We start from the raw sequence: 16831 nt of genomic DNA on the forward strand, positions 1-16831 counted from the left end.
TCGCCCGCCTCCTTTCTCCTGGCCGCCCTCTCCTCTTTTTGTGTGTGTGCTAGTGTGTTGACTTTCTGACCCTCCTCCCACATCCCGCGAATAGCGGGTATCCCTGGGTTCCCCGCCACTCCCCCTTCCCGCCGCCCCTCTTGTTTACCCAGTTGAGGGGGGTGTCGTGAGGGTGTCTCCCTTCCCCAAACTTTTTCACTGGATTTCCGTTTTCCTTGTCCCAGCCCGGGCCGAGCCCCGGCAGCTGGCACCCGGTTCCTCTGTCCAGCTTTAGCGCGGTCCGGTGCAGCACGGGGAATCCCCGGGTCGGGCGGGGCTGGAGCGGGGCCGGGACTCCGGGAGGCCCGACCTTCTCCGGAGCGCTTTCCTCCGCGGCCCGCTCCTGCGTTTCCTTCAGAAAAGCGGGGAGAGCAGAGTGGAGAGCGCAAAGTCCGCTTACAAAGCCCCCAGATGAGTCACTCGTTGTGGTGTTGGTCTTAGCTTTTGCAAGAAACTAAAAGTGTCTGTACCCCTACGTAGGCTATCCTCTTGACTTCCCACTTTATGTGATGGACCCCCTGTTTGGAAGATCTAGGCTGGTACTCTAACTCTCTCTCACTCTCTCTCTCTCTCTCTCTCTCTCTCTCTCTCTCTCTCTCTCTCTCTCGCTTCGTTTCTATTTGCAAACGAAGCATTTAGAGGGTAGTAGCGCTGAGCTCACAGGGAAACTTAGGAACGGGAGATTAGGAAGCTCATCTCTTTTAAGTTCGTCCTTCCCGCCTCTCAGTTATTTTCCTTCTTTGAATACTTTGTGAAATCCCAAACGCGTAGCATGGGTGCTTGAGATCTTTCAGAACTACCCAGGAACGGATGCAGATTTTTAAAAAATTACAAACCTTCTCCCCAGCTTCTGGTACCATCCCAGTGGAGTTAGTGTGAGGAATTGGAGAATTCAGAATTACTTATTGTGTAAGACCTGGTTTATTGTTTTAAGACGTATTTCAAATGTGGGCAGTGTAACTTTGAAGTAATTGTTGAAATATATTTGGATTTTTTTTTAAAGTAGTAAGTAGTTACATTTATTGAAGGTCATGAAACCGTAGCAGAAACAGGCAGAAGGGGAAAGGGAAGAGGAAAGGCACCCTCTTTAACTTTGGCTTTCAATATTTAAAGGGTTAAATACCTTTAACTCCAGGTGTTGGCTTCTTAAAACTGAAAGTATTCAAAATTATGGAACTCATGAACTGGAAAAAAACCATAGATAACTAGCTGGCATCCAGTTGGTGTAAAGGTAGGGCTAATGCCTTCTCTAGAAAAAGTTCTCAAATAGTTGGTAGCCTGTAGAAATGACTTTCATGTGATTAAAGCCATATTAAACAGTGGAAACTGAAGAAAAACAGAGTTCATTATGTAAAGAAAAAAACCTCACTGGTCTTTGGAAAGCTAGTTGAAAGATCTTTTGAAATACTTTTTTAAAGAATCATTCTTTCCCTGGATAAAGGAAATGCAAGTATTTATTGACCAACTTTTTAATTAGATCTTATATTTAATTTTTTCAGCAAATAAAACCTTTTTCACCCTGATGGAAAAGTGTGAAAGCTAATGTTTGCTCCTGGGTTTGGCAATGTGTGCAGTGAAAATTGTTGGGAAACTTGTAATTTAGAGTTGAGGACAGTTGAATGGGTAGAGACTATTATGGACCTTTCTATGGAAAAGTATGACTAGACCTAATCAGATCTGGTTTTAACTGTTTTCACTCGGGAAATAGAGAATTAAACTCTCATGTTTGTTTCCTGGAGCATCCTGTTGATTTTAAAACAATTTTGAAGTTATCCTGTGGAATATTTTAAAACACTTTAGTACCTGCTTGCTATCCAGATAACCTGATGGAAAGTGAAAGCTGTAGCTATTAAAATGTTTGATGGATGATCCTCCTAACAGGACATTCAAGATGTGACTCACCAATGCTAATTTGTTTTAGTGCAAAATCTTTTACCCTCTGGCACTGGAGATTTCATGATGCTATGTCCTACCACCCTGGGTGATGAAATAACATTTCTGTTTTGTTTTTTGCCAGTCCCAGAAAAAGAAAAGCCTAGGCAGGACTAAGAAGCTTTGTACATAAAAGAAATAGGAAATAAAATTAAAGCTTCAATTTGGTGATGCTAGTCAAATAAAAGCCTACCTAGAAGTTATATTTTTAAAATAAATCTCTCTACTGAAGGCAGCCCATGGTTGTTATTTTACTTTGCCTCTCTCCCAGTGAAAAGTTGGGAAAACTCAGCTCCCTCTTAGAAGGCTTCATGTAGAAATATGGGGATCCTAGGAATCCTCAGAATGATTCCTGTAGTGGTTCTGCAGAATTTTCACCTAAGAAGCAGGGACCTGGTGTAGCCCTCATGTGAGAGTGAGCTTCAGCAATGCTGTGAAAGTACTTCATGTTGCCACAGACATCTGAATTGATAAAATGGCAATAAGTGTTTTTAGTACTCCATTGTACTATGGTTGTTTAAAATTGAAAAATGCCTCAAAATATTTTAAGTTTGAATTTTGTCCAGAAAATTTGCATTCCCTACTATTTGATCTGTTAGCTGTTGAAATTGTATATCTTGATTTATCTTCCACTATTAACTGTGTACTGTATGGAAACTTAGGTATCCCACAGCCAGGTTGGAAAGGGGTAAGATTAGAATATAAATTTTGTAAACTTTCTACTGATGTCACCTGGCTAAGTAGAACCCAACAGTCATAGGCACTCCACAAGTTAAATTAAAAGTGGATTGTAATTCACTATGAGTATTAAGTCTAAAAAGATACTCATAACTTAGCTACACAATTTCTGAGAGTGCTTCCAGGACATAAAGGCTATCTAAATCAAAATAGTTAAATTTAAATTGATAGCTCTGGATACCATACCTCCTAATTATTTAGGAGGAGAGTAGTTCCAGGCTTAGCCTTTGTGTTGCCATTAAGTAAATATGAATCAAGATGTGGTAGATGTTCTGATCCATCGGGGAGGAGCTGTGGATAAGTGTGTGCATGCCTGTGTGTGTGTGTGTGTGTGTGTGTGTGTGTGTTTGTGTGTGTTTGTGTCCTTAATCAAGTTAGTTAATAGAGTCAGAAGGGTAAAGAACTAAGTCTAAGATAATGGGATGGACCCTTTCTAGAATATTGTGTGCCTAAAATACTTAAAACTCTTACCTCTTTTGTACGTGTATTCTTCTAGGATTACAGAACTCAAGCACAGGGGCTTGGGCTTGCCAAGTTTAAAAAATCATGTTGATGTAGAACCGCATATTAAGAAGAACTATTTCAGGAATTTTTGTATCATTTCTAAGTGCATATCAGTATGGAGGTGTGGAGAATTTTGAAAGAATCAAAACCAAGAGAGTAATTATTCATAAATACCAAGAACCCCATCCACAGTGAAATTTTGGTTTCAGTGAATCAAAAGAAAATTTCCAGACAGTGGTCCAGCCCCCAGTATTTGTGTGGAAAACCAAATTATAATAGCAAATGTCCAGTGTTTTCTGAAAACCCACAACTGCTGAAGGAATATGGATGTGAAAGGAATTTAAATGTTCGTAGTTCGTTTTTTCTGTTACTAGTCTTTTGAGAGTTTAGGGTTTGAACAGTGAATGTTGCTAAGAATGCAGACCCTAGTGGAAGATGAAATGACCAGAGAAATAATGGCAGGTGTTTTGCTGTGGGCTACCTTCACAGACGCCTTCCAGGTTGATTAATAGCAGGTTTTGTTTCAACCAAATCTTTTAGTAAAATGAAAATTTTAAAAATAAATTTAACTAGCATATGTACTCAGAGAACTAGATTGCTTTCATCACTTAGCAACAACCCTTTTCTCAATCACTTAAGAGTTTTCTTCTGATGGAAAGGGAGTGACATGGTTCTTTTCCTTTCCTGGGTAACAGACAAGTAGGTGATTATGTCATTGTGTGAGTTTGTGTGAGTGTGTTTTGCTCCAGTAAGATACTGTTAAATACTTGTGTCTGGGTTGTAATTTTTTTAATTGAGTTTAGTGGTACATTTTAGGTATATAGTACAGTTACATTCATTATTGGGATCTTGTACCTTTACATGACAGGTCTTGGTTCTCATTTTTTCCCCTTGTCCCTGTGGGTTGTAATTTTTTTGACAAGTATTTAATTTTTTGACAAGTATTGGTTACAGGACTGACAGACTAATGCAAACTTGTTTCATCAGCTGGTATGTCCTTTATGAACCAGGATGGGGTATAGTTTAGTCAGCTATTTGAAAGCAAGATCACTGTCAGCAACTTAGTTGCAAAAGTTTTGTGTTTGCACAGTGATTTTTTAATGCTTTGTATTTGGAGCTCTGGGAATAACAAGGTGATTGCTTGATCTCTGCTGTAGAAAGTAGCTCTCAGGCTCTTTGACTGTTTCTTCTGGTCTGCACTGTCTGGAACATGTTGAATTTTGAAGGTCATTGTGAGAAGCTGGGTTTCTCAAGTGTAAATGTTTGGTTTTAGGCCCATGAAGCCTCCCATCACCAACAGCAGGCAGCACAGAACAGCTTGCTGCCTCTCCTGAGCTCTGCTGTGGAGCCCCCTGATCAAAAACCGTTGCTTCCAATACCAATAACTCAGAAACCTCAGGCTGCACCAGAAACATTAAAGGATGCCATTGGGATTAAAAAAGAAAAACCCAAAACTTCATTTGTGTGCACTTACTGCAGTAAAGCTTTCAGGGACAGCTATCACCTGAGGCGCCATGAGTCCTGCCACACAGGGATCAAGTTGGTGTCCCGGTCAAAGAAAACCCCCACCACAGTGGTTCCCCTTATCTCAACCATCGCTGGGGACAGCAGCCGAACTTCGTTGGTCTCAACCATTGCAGGCATCTTGTCAACAGTCACTACATCCTCCTCAGGCACCAACCCCAGCAGCAGTGCCAGTACCACAGCTATGCCCGTGACCCAGTCTGTCAAGAAACCCAGTAAGCCTGTTAAGAAAAATCATGCTTGTGAGATGTGTGGGAAGGCCTTCAGAGATGTGTACCACCTCAATCGGCACAAGCTCTCCCATTCAGATGAAAAACCCTTCGAGTGTCCTATTTGTAATCAGCGCTTCAAGAGGAAGGACCGGATGACTTATCATGTGAGGTCTCATGAAGGAGGCATCACCAAACCCTATACTTGCAGTGTTTGTGGGAAAGGCTTCTCAAGGTACTTCATTTTCCTTTGCTTTTTTTTCAGTATAGTATCAGTGAACTTAAGTTTTATCTTTGTGATCTAATGGGTTTATGTGAGAATGGATGTGGGCAGGTCTGTGTTGTTAGAGGAGATTGGTGATAGATAAATAATGTGCCTACTGGTGTAATTCCAGTTTGGTGTGGTGGACAAGTGGTAACATAATTATTATCTTGTTATTTAAGAAATATCTTGGTGGACTGAGGCCATTGGTTGGTGCAGGGATGCTTATCTTGGGAAGACCACTAGTTTCCAGTTCAGATGAGGAACTAGATATGATGTTCACTGTGCAAATCAAAGAAACTCATTTCCTGGAAGTTGGGATGACCTTGGATACTCTATCAATAAAACTTTTAGGAGAATATTTTTCTGTGGGCCCTAACATTTTGCTAATTTTCATTTTAAGAAGCTTTTAGTGTTAATATAGTAGTACCTATTAGGATCAAACTTTGGGTGTCATGTAGTTATAAAGAATCAAGACCTAATATGATTTGTTGACTAGGAGAAAGGTAAAGGAATGAAACTTTAGTTTATGGTAAGAGTGGTAAGGAGGCTTGCATTGGGGGGAAGTGGAGTTGGTAATTCTGCTAGCTTTCTTTAAAATGCCCCCACCTTAATCTGCCAAGCATGCAAGCATCACATAAGTAGCATTTCTCTATGTGTGTTCCATTACATCTTCTGTTGAAACTCTCTCTTTCACAGGCCTGACCACTTAAGCTGTCACGTAAAACATGTCCATTCAACAGAAAGACCCTTCAAATGCCAAGTAAGAGTTAAAATGACTTATCCTTAGTGTAGCACTTAATGCACATTATCCAGAAGATCTGAGCCAGTCAAATCTCACAGTTCTTGAATAGTCTTAAAATCACTGATCTGAATAAATGTGGACAATTTTAATTCTAGTTTTATAAATTATAAATGACAGCTTTTATTCTATAGGGCATGATCATTTAAAAATGTGTGTTGTTTTGTAAGCTACATTTTTCCCTTTCTTTGGCCAACAGAATTTTTTGGTATAAGAGGGGAAAAAAAGTACAGTCTTGCAAAAGTTGTATATTTGAAATGAATAAAAGAATAAAGGGCTTTAAACTAATATCTGAGTTGATGGTTAAGGTTAAGGATGTTTAAGCTGCATGAAGAATATAAGATTTTTTTTCTCCCAAAAGTTATCATTGACTAGAGTTTTGTCTGTTATCAAATTGGAATAATTCTCTAGTTGTTTGACTTAGATTAATGATTTCATTTGACATAAGTTGTGATAATGAAATGATTGAGAATTTTGCTAAATCAAATGATTATCATAAGCATTGCTAATCCTGGTTTATTGCTGAAAGTCACTTAGTATACCTTTCAGTTAGGTTTGTTAATGACTCATTTGATTAAGTAAATGATTTGAATTCTTAAGAAAAATTTGGTTGGAGGAAGAAAGCTAGTATTGTTCAGTGAGTAACTGCTATGTGTGCCAGATCCTTAATCCCCTAGTAATTTTGTGATAGTTATTATTATTCCCATCCTACAGATGAGTAAATATTCAGATAAGTGCACTAACTTGTTCAGCATTACACTGTTTAGTGAATTGTGAAACTCAGTTTAAATCCAGGCTTATCTAACTTTAATCCTCACATCTTTTCATTACTCTGTGTTGATATATTTTTCACCCAGATGAGTCTTAAAATCCACCAAGGGTTTTAGTATGATTATGATTCTAACTAACACATGGAGTTAAAATTTAACTAGCTCATGTCATGCTGATATGAATAGGGTAATGCACAGAATATAACGTACTTTAAAATGAGTAGAACTGGATAGTCTATATTTAAAAAAAGTTTTCCTCCCTCATGCAGACGTGCACTGCTGCCTTTGCCACCAAAGACAGACTACGGACACACATGGTGCGCCACGAAGGCAAGGTATCTTGTAACATCTGTGGGAAGCTCCTGAGTGCAGCGTACATCACCAGCCACTTAAAGACACATGGGCAAAGCCAAAGTATCAACTGTAATACATGCAAACAAGGCATCAGCAAAAGTAGGTGATGCTTCAGATTGTCCGTTCGATTTCATATTGATGAAATCTAGATTTTCTAGAAATACATCAAAGATGTTTTCACTGTGCTCTCAGGACTGTATTAATGTTCATCCTACTGTTACTAAAATGTACAAACTCATCAATGGAGAGAATATGTTAGTGTCTGAACTATGCTTTATATACATTTGTGCGAACAATATTGATAAGCTTTCCACTGATTTGTTTTTTGTTTGTTTGTTTTTGTTTTGTTTTGGTTTGGTTTGGTTTTTTGAGACAGGGTCTCACTGTGTAGTTGAGATTGACCTGGAACTCACTATGTAGTTTAGGCTCTTCTCAAACTCACAGTGATCCTCCTGCCTCAGCCTCCCGAGTACTGGGATTACAGGCATGTGCCACCACGCCTGGCTGATTTTGCTTTTGATCCCATTATTTTCTGTTAATAACGCTCATACTAGAAAGAGCAGAATTTTCCCATAAGTATTTTTCAGGATGTCGTCTTCTATGGGGTTTGAGCAAAAAGTCTAATGTGTTAAGAATCGAGGCAGCAGAATCTGCCCTAGGAAGCTGCATCATATGCTGGGTGATTTTGTTTTTATTTAAGGTTAAGATTCTCAAGTATCAATCTCCTAACTTCAGTTTATATTAATTAAAATATCCTTAATAATAATCTTAAAAGTGAAAGCAGTCCTAATAAGTTTGTTTTTTTACTCAAAACTGTAGAGAAATGGGATAGCATATCCATTTGAATAGGTAAATGCTTTGCTTGTCTTAACTTGAGAGTAGAAGATAGAATATTCCAGAGACTTATGGATAGAAATTTTTTTTTCAGTGCTGGGGATTAAACTCAGGACCTTGCGCATGCCAGGCGGGCATGGCACCACTGAGCTACATCCTTGGCCCACTTACAGATAAAATTTAATATTTGCCGGGCTGGGGATGTAGCTCAGTGGTTCTGCCACCTGCCTCGCAAGCTCAAGGACCGCAGTTTGATCCCCAGTATAAAAAAAAAAATTGCCTTTACCCAATCTTTTTTTTCTTTTTTAAGATTGCCTTAATTACTGAAAAAGTATTCCTAATTCTGTGTCTTGTCTTTTCTTTTCTTTTATTTTTCTTTTCTGCCTGCCTGCCTGCCTGCCTGGTACTGAGGATTGAACCCAGAATCTTCTTACAGAGCTCTATCCTCAGTCTTTTTTTTTTTTGAGATAGGGTCTTATTATAATTTCATAAGTTGCCCAGGCTGAGCTTGAGCTTAGGATCCTCTAGCTTCCCAGAGTGCTAGGATTACAGGTTGCATCACCATGTCTGACCTAATTCTGTATCTTATTATTTATGTACCTCATGTGACAGAAATATCAAATTTTCAAAAAAATAGGTGGCCAAAGTGAATAAGAACGAAAGTTGAATGGGTTTTAATCTCATCAGTTTTGCTATTCTCTAGATGTTGTAGTTTAGCTTTATAAAACTCACTTTTAATGTAGGTGATTGTGGATAAGGAAGCAAATAAATTAGATATTTTAATGAATGTTGATGAACCCATGCTAATATTACACAATTTCCACTTTTTAAAACAAAACTTGCATTTTAATATAGCAAAGAGGCACTGGGGATGTAGCACAGTGGCACTGCACCTGCCTGGCAATCCCTGTCTGAGTTCAATCTCTGGTACAGGGAAAAAAAAATTTTTTTTTTAAATATGGCAAAGAAATACAAATATAGCAAAGACATTTTTCTTCTTTTAGGGGAGGGGGTTGGTTTGTTGGTGATGGGCTTTTGTTTTTGCATTACTGGGATCAATCCTAGGGGTACTCTTATCACTGAACTACATCCCCACCCCTTTTTATTTTTTTATTTTGAGACAGGATCTCACTAAATTGTCCAGACTGGCCTTAAGATGCTCCTGCTCATCCTCCTGAGTAGCTAGGGATACAGCAGCATGTGTGCACCAGCACCTGATAGAATTCTTTTCTACTTAATAGTCATTTCCCTAATTCTCTAGATTTTTTAATGAATTTATTTATCTTGATCAATATAGACACAAGTAGCAAAAAAGATACACTGTAGTAATAGCTATTAGTTAAATGATAAATATCACAGAGGAACGTGGAGTCAGAGTAAGTTTAGGATTTTGAAAAAATGGCCATACTTTTTAAGGTAAATACAGTGTTTCTGGTTTGTCTTTTTGGAATAGCATGCATGAGTGAAGAGACCAGCAGTCAGAAGCAGCAGCAGCAGCAGCAGCAGCAGCAACAGCAGCAGCAGCAGCAACAACAACATGTGACCACCTGGCCAGGGAAGCAGGTAGAGACACTGAGACTGTGGGAAGAAGCTGTTAAAGCAAGGAAGAAAGGTAAGATGAGGTTTCCAGTGTTCCAGGCATGGCTTGAGAAGTGTTTTCATTTAGTATGCCAGCTAAACAAAGGAAAGAAGACACAGCTTGGGGAACCTATCTTTACAGAACCATGTAAACTTATTTTATGCTGGGAGTAACTGGTAAAGTTTATTTGTTGGCAACAGAAGTTCCAAATGAATTTTTATTACTAGGAAATAAAAATTGTCGGTTCTTCATATCATATTCTTTCTTTTGACTTGTTATAAATTTGAAGTCAAATTTGGTCCTTCTTATTCTTAATTCTATTTTTATGTTCATTATGATATCAGTTTCCAATCATGAGCTTCATTTTTTCTTTCTAAAATATCCTTATATGTACATAAGTTCATTTTCTTATAACTGTTATTTTCTGCTTTTTATTATTCTTTCTGCATTGTGCTATTTAGTACTTAATTCAGATTGTAGTGCTGATGTCTTTTCTCCTGTTTTTTTTCTGTAATCCCCTTCAGTCTATCTCTGGGGCTGGCTTTAGTTTAACATGTCTGTACTTTTGTTAAACTGCTGTATTTGTTATGCAAGTTAAAAATGATTTGCTTTTCTCTGTGTATAATTCATAAAGAATCATTGGAAGGATCAGTTTTCAACAAACTTTTCCATTTACTAATTATAGTTTTGACTTCTGGAGCATTGTGCAGCCATTTCAAATCATTTTGTCATCATACTGTCAGTCACAGGACAGATTCCTAAATTTCTTCTCTCCTCTTCTACCTCTGCCGTGTCTTACCGCTTTTTTAGATTCTAAGGAATCTTTTGCATATAGGCTCCTCTACAATTCCTTTGCTGTTTAGTTTCTTTTACTTTCATGTAGGTATTTCGTGTGGCTATTTCCTTCCTCAGATCCCTCTAAGACAGCCTGTACTCAAATAAAGATAAAAAGAATAGCATCCTTTTTACATCTGCTGGCATTAGAGGAAAAGAATGCTTCTTTTCCCCATTTTCTAAATGAAGATTTGTCATTATTTTGATAAAGTATCTTGTGGAGGGAGAAAGGGTACAGAAAAGCAGTGAGTAGCAAAAAATTTTAGAATAATTATACAGTGGGTTGAAAGTATATCATGAAGAGTGTTTTATTTAAAGCAAGAATAAAAGTGTTTTGTTTTGGTTTGGGGGTTTTTCTTGATTTTTTTTTTTTTGGTACCGGGGATCAAACTCGGGTCCTTGCACTTGTGAGGCAGGCAGCAGAACCACTGAGCCAAATACCCTGCCCTTCTTGGTTTTTTTGAGACGGGGTCTCCCTGTGTAGTTGAGACTGACCTGGAACTCACTGTGTAGCCCAGGCTGGTCTCAAACTCACAGTGATCCTCCTGCCTCAGCCTCCCCAGTGCTGGGATTACAGGCATACGCCACCACGCCCAGTTTAAAAGTGTTTTAAGTCAAAGTAAAAGGGTAGTGTTAGGACTAGAATTATCACACAGTGGTATAGTGCTTGCATTACTTGGGCAAGGCCATGGGTTCCATCCTCAGCATAGCAAAAAAACAAAAAACTGTTAGAGTAAAAAGAAAACTCTGGTGGTGGTAGAGGGAACACACCATGAAAATTCCTTCTTCTGAGGAAAACAGGCAGAGAATATCTTTAGCAGTGCTACTATCACATGAAAAGTGAATTGGCTTTCTCTTCTGTTCATTCTCTCTTGTTCATACACACACACATAAATGCATCCACACACTCCTGTTCAGTATTGTATTTCTTTTTTTTTTTTTCACAATAAGACTTGATTGTTTAGCTCATCTTCTGACCTCCCTGAAACAAAATGCTATTGTATTCTTCCCATTTGTAGCATAAATCTTTCTAGAAATGACCACTGATATTAGCAACCTCTGTGTTCATGTTAGTAAATGTCACATTTGCGGGGAGAGCAGGCTTCTGAACTGAAAATTAATTTAAATCAGAATTGTCTCTTAAATATTAGACCTAAAGTAATGTAAGCTTTCAAACATAGATAATGATCGAATCATCAAGGGATCCTTTTGTTTTTTGGTTTTTGGTTTTTGGAGACAGGGTCTTACTTTGTAGTGCAGGCTGACCTTGAACTCACTATGTAGCCCAGGCTGGCCTCGAATTTGCAGGGATCCTCCTGTCTCAGCCTCCTGAATGCTGGGATTACAGGCATGCACCACCACACCTGGCTGAAAGCTCTTTAAAAATACAAATTTCTCATGTTTCTTCTCATTTTCACTATTGAATTTCCCGGGAATTCTTGGTTTTAAAAAGCTCCCTAAATAGATGGCTTTAATCTGCCCAGATCAGAAATTCTTAGCATGGAATACGAAGTATGCCAAAGTTATGTCATATTGCAAGGTAGAGATGCTTATTGATTCAAGGTCCACCAGAGATAATTTGAACCCCTTAGACCATGTGCAGACCTCTGTCTTTATGTTGAATGCATTTCTTCGTTTTGACAGCCAGTTCACCACTAGCCCACCTCTCTCTCCTTACTGCCATTTTATAGCATACCAGTAGGTAGTACTAAGTTTTGTCAATAGATGGGTTGGGAGTATCACTTTACAGAGAAGTTTAAAATGCCCAAGGAGCTGGGAATGCAGCTCAGTGGTAGAGCACTTCCCTAGTATGGGAGGTCCTTACTACTGAGGGAGAAAAATAACAGTACCTAGGCATTTCTGGATAACAAAGACTAGGGTCACCCAAATCACTGCAGAGTATTCTTACCTTACATGTTGTCCTTGATATGCTTGGTAATGTGTATAAGAGATGCAGTTAAATAATATTGAGCATAAAGAAGGTGATTATATTAATGTAAGAAAGAAAAGTAGAAGTGGGACTTAAGCAGGAAAGCACAACCCTACTAAGTAGTATTTTTTTTCTTTCTTAATATAACTAAAAAACATAATCAGCAAGTGTAAAATATTTAATTTATAAGTTTTTCTGTGATACAAATAAACATATTAAAGTAGCTTGTTTGTTGTTCCCTAATTACTCATTTTTAAAACCTTAACAGAATATGGCTTCACTTTTAAAGAGGCTTTAACATATCATTGAGTATACACACTCTCTCTGCTAGTTACAGTGTGCCTTATGAGAAGATTTTTCTGATTATCTGTTATTTTGTAACCATGGGCCCCCTCTGTGTAAACAACCTGTTTTCTTCTGGCCTGCTGGTGGTTGGCTCTTCCCAGGAAAGTCTTTAGAAGGCAGAAGTGGTGCGTGAAGTGGTAGTGAGAACACTTAGCTCTGCTTGGTAGCTCTGCCCCCACCCCCCAGAGTGCCTTGCAGAAGTTAACTGAACCCTCGAAAATCACTGTGAGGTAGGTAAGTAAATCTGAGCTTGAAACCAAAATGGCAAGGCTAAACAAGTTGCCTAAGTCCTGGAAGGGGTATAGCTTCAGAGAAGAGATTCTCACACAAGGATCCCCAGCCCCGAGGCTTGTGCTCAGAAAGATCCTCTCTTCCTGTTGACCACTTGGTAGAAAATTGTGGTTTGACCTATTAAATGTTTGTCCTTTTTAATTAAAAGAAATTGATTTAGAAAATGTTTATGAATTTTGTTCCCTGTTTTCAGAGTCTAAAGGCCCTTTTGTCTTCTCATTTTAGAAGCTGCTAACCTGTGCCAAACCTCCACGGCTGCTACGACACCTGTGACTCTCACTACTCCATTCAATATAACGTCCTCTGTATCGTCTGGGACAATGTCAAACCCAGTCACAGTGGCAGCTGCAATGAGCATGAGAAGTCCAGTAAATGTTTCAAGTGCAGTTAATATAACCAGCCCAATGAACATAGGGCATCCTGTAACTATAACCAGTCCATTATCCATGACCTCTCCTTTAACACTCACTACCCCAGTAAACCTCCCAACCCCTGTCACTGCCCCAGTGAATATAGCACACCCTGTCACAATCACATCTCCAATGAACCTGCCTACTCCTATGACATTAGCTGCCCCTCTCAATATAGCAATGAGGCCTGTAGAAAGCATGCCTTTCTTGCCCCAAGCTTTGCCTACATCACCGCCTTGGTAAACAGTATTATAATATCAAATATGGGTTAAAGTAAATATTTACCAGCAACTTATTTTAGTCAAAGCAAAAAGCAAACCATGAAATTGAAAGATTTTGTTGCATTAGTTAATAAGAATATAGTAGCATTTTCCTCCAATTTGGCTGGGAGTGTTCAAAGTAGGATGTATATGTGACTTATCACTGGACCACTTTAGTTTAATCAAAAATTCCTTTTAGCTGACAGCATTGCTTAAAACAGGATAGTAGTTGACAAGAGAAAATACCAGAATGAAAACCAATCATAAAAAAGCAAAACCCATTTCAAAAATTTAAAATTAGCATTATTGTTTCTAATCCCAAGAAATCATTTTATTCTAAACACTAGCAGGACTGTTCCCATTATGCAAGGTGGATGGCTGATTTTAACCTGAAATTCTGAATCCACAGATTGAGAGCTAGTGTAGAATTATCTGTTTATTGTTTTTACAAGTAAATGCATTGTCATAATAAAATGCATTTCAGAGAATATGCATTTTACCTTTGGGAATATGTTAATTTCAGGCAGCATTCCCTATGGGAAAGGTGATACCAGCTCTGATATGCAAAGCATATGATAATTTATCATTCTAACTTCAACATATAATAGGGATTGTGACCTGATATTTGGAGATGTAAATATTGCTCAGCATATTAATCCTGATGGAATATAGCATTGTAGTTGACTTTTTAAAAAAATTTTTAAAAAATATACAAATTGTGTTTTGGTAAGGAAAGGCCGCCATTGACAGAGGAGAAGTCAAGTGTGCGGACAGGAAGGCTTCTAACAAATGGAGGCCAGTGGGACTCCTGTTCAGGAGCTAAGGAGTACTTTGGAACAGTTCAAATATATTGCTTTAAATTGAAAAGACGCTGGAGGCACTGGGATGTGAAATGCCCCTCTCCCCCAATCAGAGCCTGTTGATGTTACAACAGGGACAGATGTTTTAGATGCTCACTAGAGTTTATGTCTTATATTAAATTGTATACAGTTTTTATTCTAACCACTAACTAGGTAGTATGCCCCTTCAGAACCAGCAGAGTGTATCTTTTTCTTTTTTCTTCTTCCGTTTAATCAAGTATTGTGCAGATTTGTTCGACTTTGTAAATATGGATATCACTTTTTTTTTTCTTTGAGACAACACTTGTATCAGCTTTGTGGTGTTTTCAGGGAGGTGGCTCTCTGCACTCTCCGTAGAAACCCAGCAATGGTTGTGCACGTTGAGACATGTGCTTTTTATTTCTTAGCAGTATGTTTTCTCTCTGTACATAAGGTAGAAACCAAAAGCTACAGAAACAGATACTCTTTATACCATCATGCCACACATTAATGTTTCTAAAACATTGTGTTAAAAAAGTTAAAACCAAGATGCTGTGATTTTTTTTTTAAGTTGCAATATGTTTTTGGTTTTTTCATATTTTAATCTTGCAGTAAAAAGAAATGGAAATTAGTTGTGTTAATCCTGCAGAATGTTTGCAGGACTGTCAAACTGAATGACTTCCTTTTATACCCCACTGTGTCAGTTCAATTATCAAAAAACCTTACATCTGAAGCAGACTTCCTACATCAGGGATAGGTATCTGTGTGTCATTATACGAAACAGTTCTAGGGGGTTGAACTACATAGTAAAAAAATAAATAGTACCTAGTGTAAAATAATTTTATAAATGATCTTTTGTACTTTAGGACATTAAATTGTACAACTTTTGTATATATAAAAGCTTAGGAACTTTCTGTTTAGCAGGAAGACAACACATTCCTACACTTTTAATGTATATGTTTGTTATAATGTCCATGTAAACATGCCCTATGTTTGTGCCTTTTAATTAGTTTGTCTCAATAAACAAAATGTAGAGAAAAATATGTAGCTATGACTTTGTTACAGCTGTTCTTATTATCCACAGTACAAAAATGGTTTGTTTTTAATATGTAGAGCATTATGTGAGGACTACTGGAAGGATTTATGTAGAGAAGGCCCAGGAATGGCCCTGCTGATGCCTGGATTGGGAGTGCAGTGACCACATTTGGAGGAGGCCCACATTTCCTGGCATGCAGACCCAGGACTGAGTTCTGGCTCTGCCTGCCAGGATGTTATGTCTGGTAGGCTGGCAGTCTCAATCCTCCATGCTTCAAGACAGCCCAGGCTTCCTCCACAGTGGTCCAAGGAGCAATCCTCAATGGGGGCAGGTGTGGGCCCTACCCCCAGGCTAGAGTGTGGTTGTCAGAATCCTGAAGATATTAGTTCTTTTTTTAAAAAAAAGATCTATAGCTAGAAATGATTGTTTTATCAATTCATTGTATAATTAACAGGAGTGAGACTTCATTGTATGACTTCAGTTAAAATGCTATTTTATATGCATTCTTTATTCACTTAAGAAGCTTGTCTGCAATAATAAAGCCACGTCGTGTCTTTTGGGAGGGAGAGAGTTGATGGCAGGATGGGGTGAGGGCGGGCCACTGCAGAGGAGGCCGAATGGGTTGTATGATGAAACTCTCCCGTGTCTTGGAACTGGAAGTGAGTTGTGATGCCGATGAACTGATTCAACCAGGTGTTGAAGGCACGACGGCCACTGCTCTACAGAAAGGCAAAGTATGTTTTCCCTTCTGATTGTAACCTGGTTGAGTGCTTCCCCTTTATCAGATTGGCAGCTAACCAGTTGTATTAGATAATCCTTAAATCTGACATCCAGCCTGTTGTGCTCTAGGGCTCGCTGCTTGGCCTGCACTTGTCTTTGATTGTGTATCCATTTCCCTCCTAAGGTGTGCTCCTAAATGAAGGTTTCTATGTAAGCAGATGATTTTACCTGTCAATACCAGCACTGTATTACTAACATGCAAAATACTGCAGATTTATTTTGACAAATTAAAGTTAACCGGTCACAAATGCTATGATGGATTGCTTAATACCTCAGAAGTTTCATCAATTCACTATGATGATAGAAAAATGTTTAAAGCACTGTTTCTCCAGGTAAACACTTCTCAGTATTGGGCTGGAGAGGGAGGGAGGGACTGTATCCAGTTGGTTGGTGTCTTGGTACCATGGAGAAGGGCAGGTGGAAAGGCACCAGACTATACTGCAAAAGAGGGTACTGTCCTGTCCAAACAGCCTGGGTAATCCTCAGAAAGCTAAGCCTTGGAGCAGTGGCCACAGGTTTAGGCCCCTGTTCTACCTACCTAAAACAGTAGATTTTAAACTTTTTTCTCATGTTCTATCCC

General features: G+C 38.6%; 1 protein-coding gene across 1 annotated transcript in view; it reads left to right on the plus strand.

The window, feature by feature from the left end:
• Nucleotides 1–16492, plus strand: part of Vezf1 (vascular endothelial zinc finger 1) — a 21069-nt gene extending 4577 nt beyond the window's left edge. The window contains exons 2-7 of the mRNA XM_033763099.1: nucleotides 225–429; nucleotides 4487–5181; nucleotides 5908–5971; nucleotides 7050–7233; nucleotides 9422–9580; nucleotides 13173–16492. Of these exons, the coding sequence (XP_033618990.1) occupies nucleotides 225–429; nucleotides 4487–5181; nucleotides 5908–5971; nucleotides 7050–7233; nucleotides 9422–9580; nucleotides 13173–13600 (1735 nt within the window). The 3' untranslated portion in view covers nucleotides 13601–16492. The remainder of the gene's footprint in view (nucleotides 1–224; nucleotides 430–4486; nucleotides 5182–5907; nucleotides 5972–7049; nucleotides 7234–9421; nucleotides 9581–13172) is intronic.
• Nucleotides 16493–16831: the final 339 nt, after the last annotated feature.

This window comes from Fukomys damarensis, unplaced genomic scaffold, assembly GCF_012274545.1.
Source record: "Fukomys damarensis isolate Sample0158 unplaced genomic scaffold, DMR_v1.0_HiC HiC_scaffold_13, whole genome shotgun sequence".
NCBI lineage: Eukaryota > Metazoa > Chordata > Mammalia > Rodentia > Bathyergidae > Fukomys > Fukomys damarensis.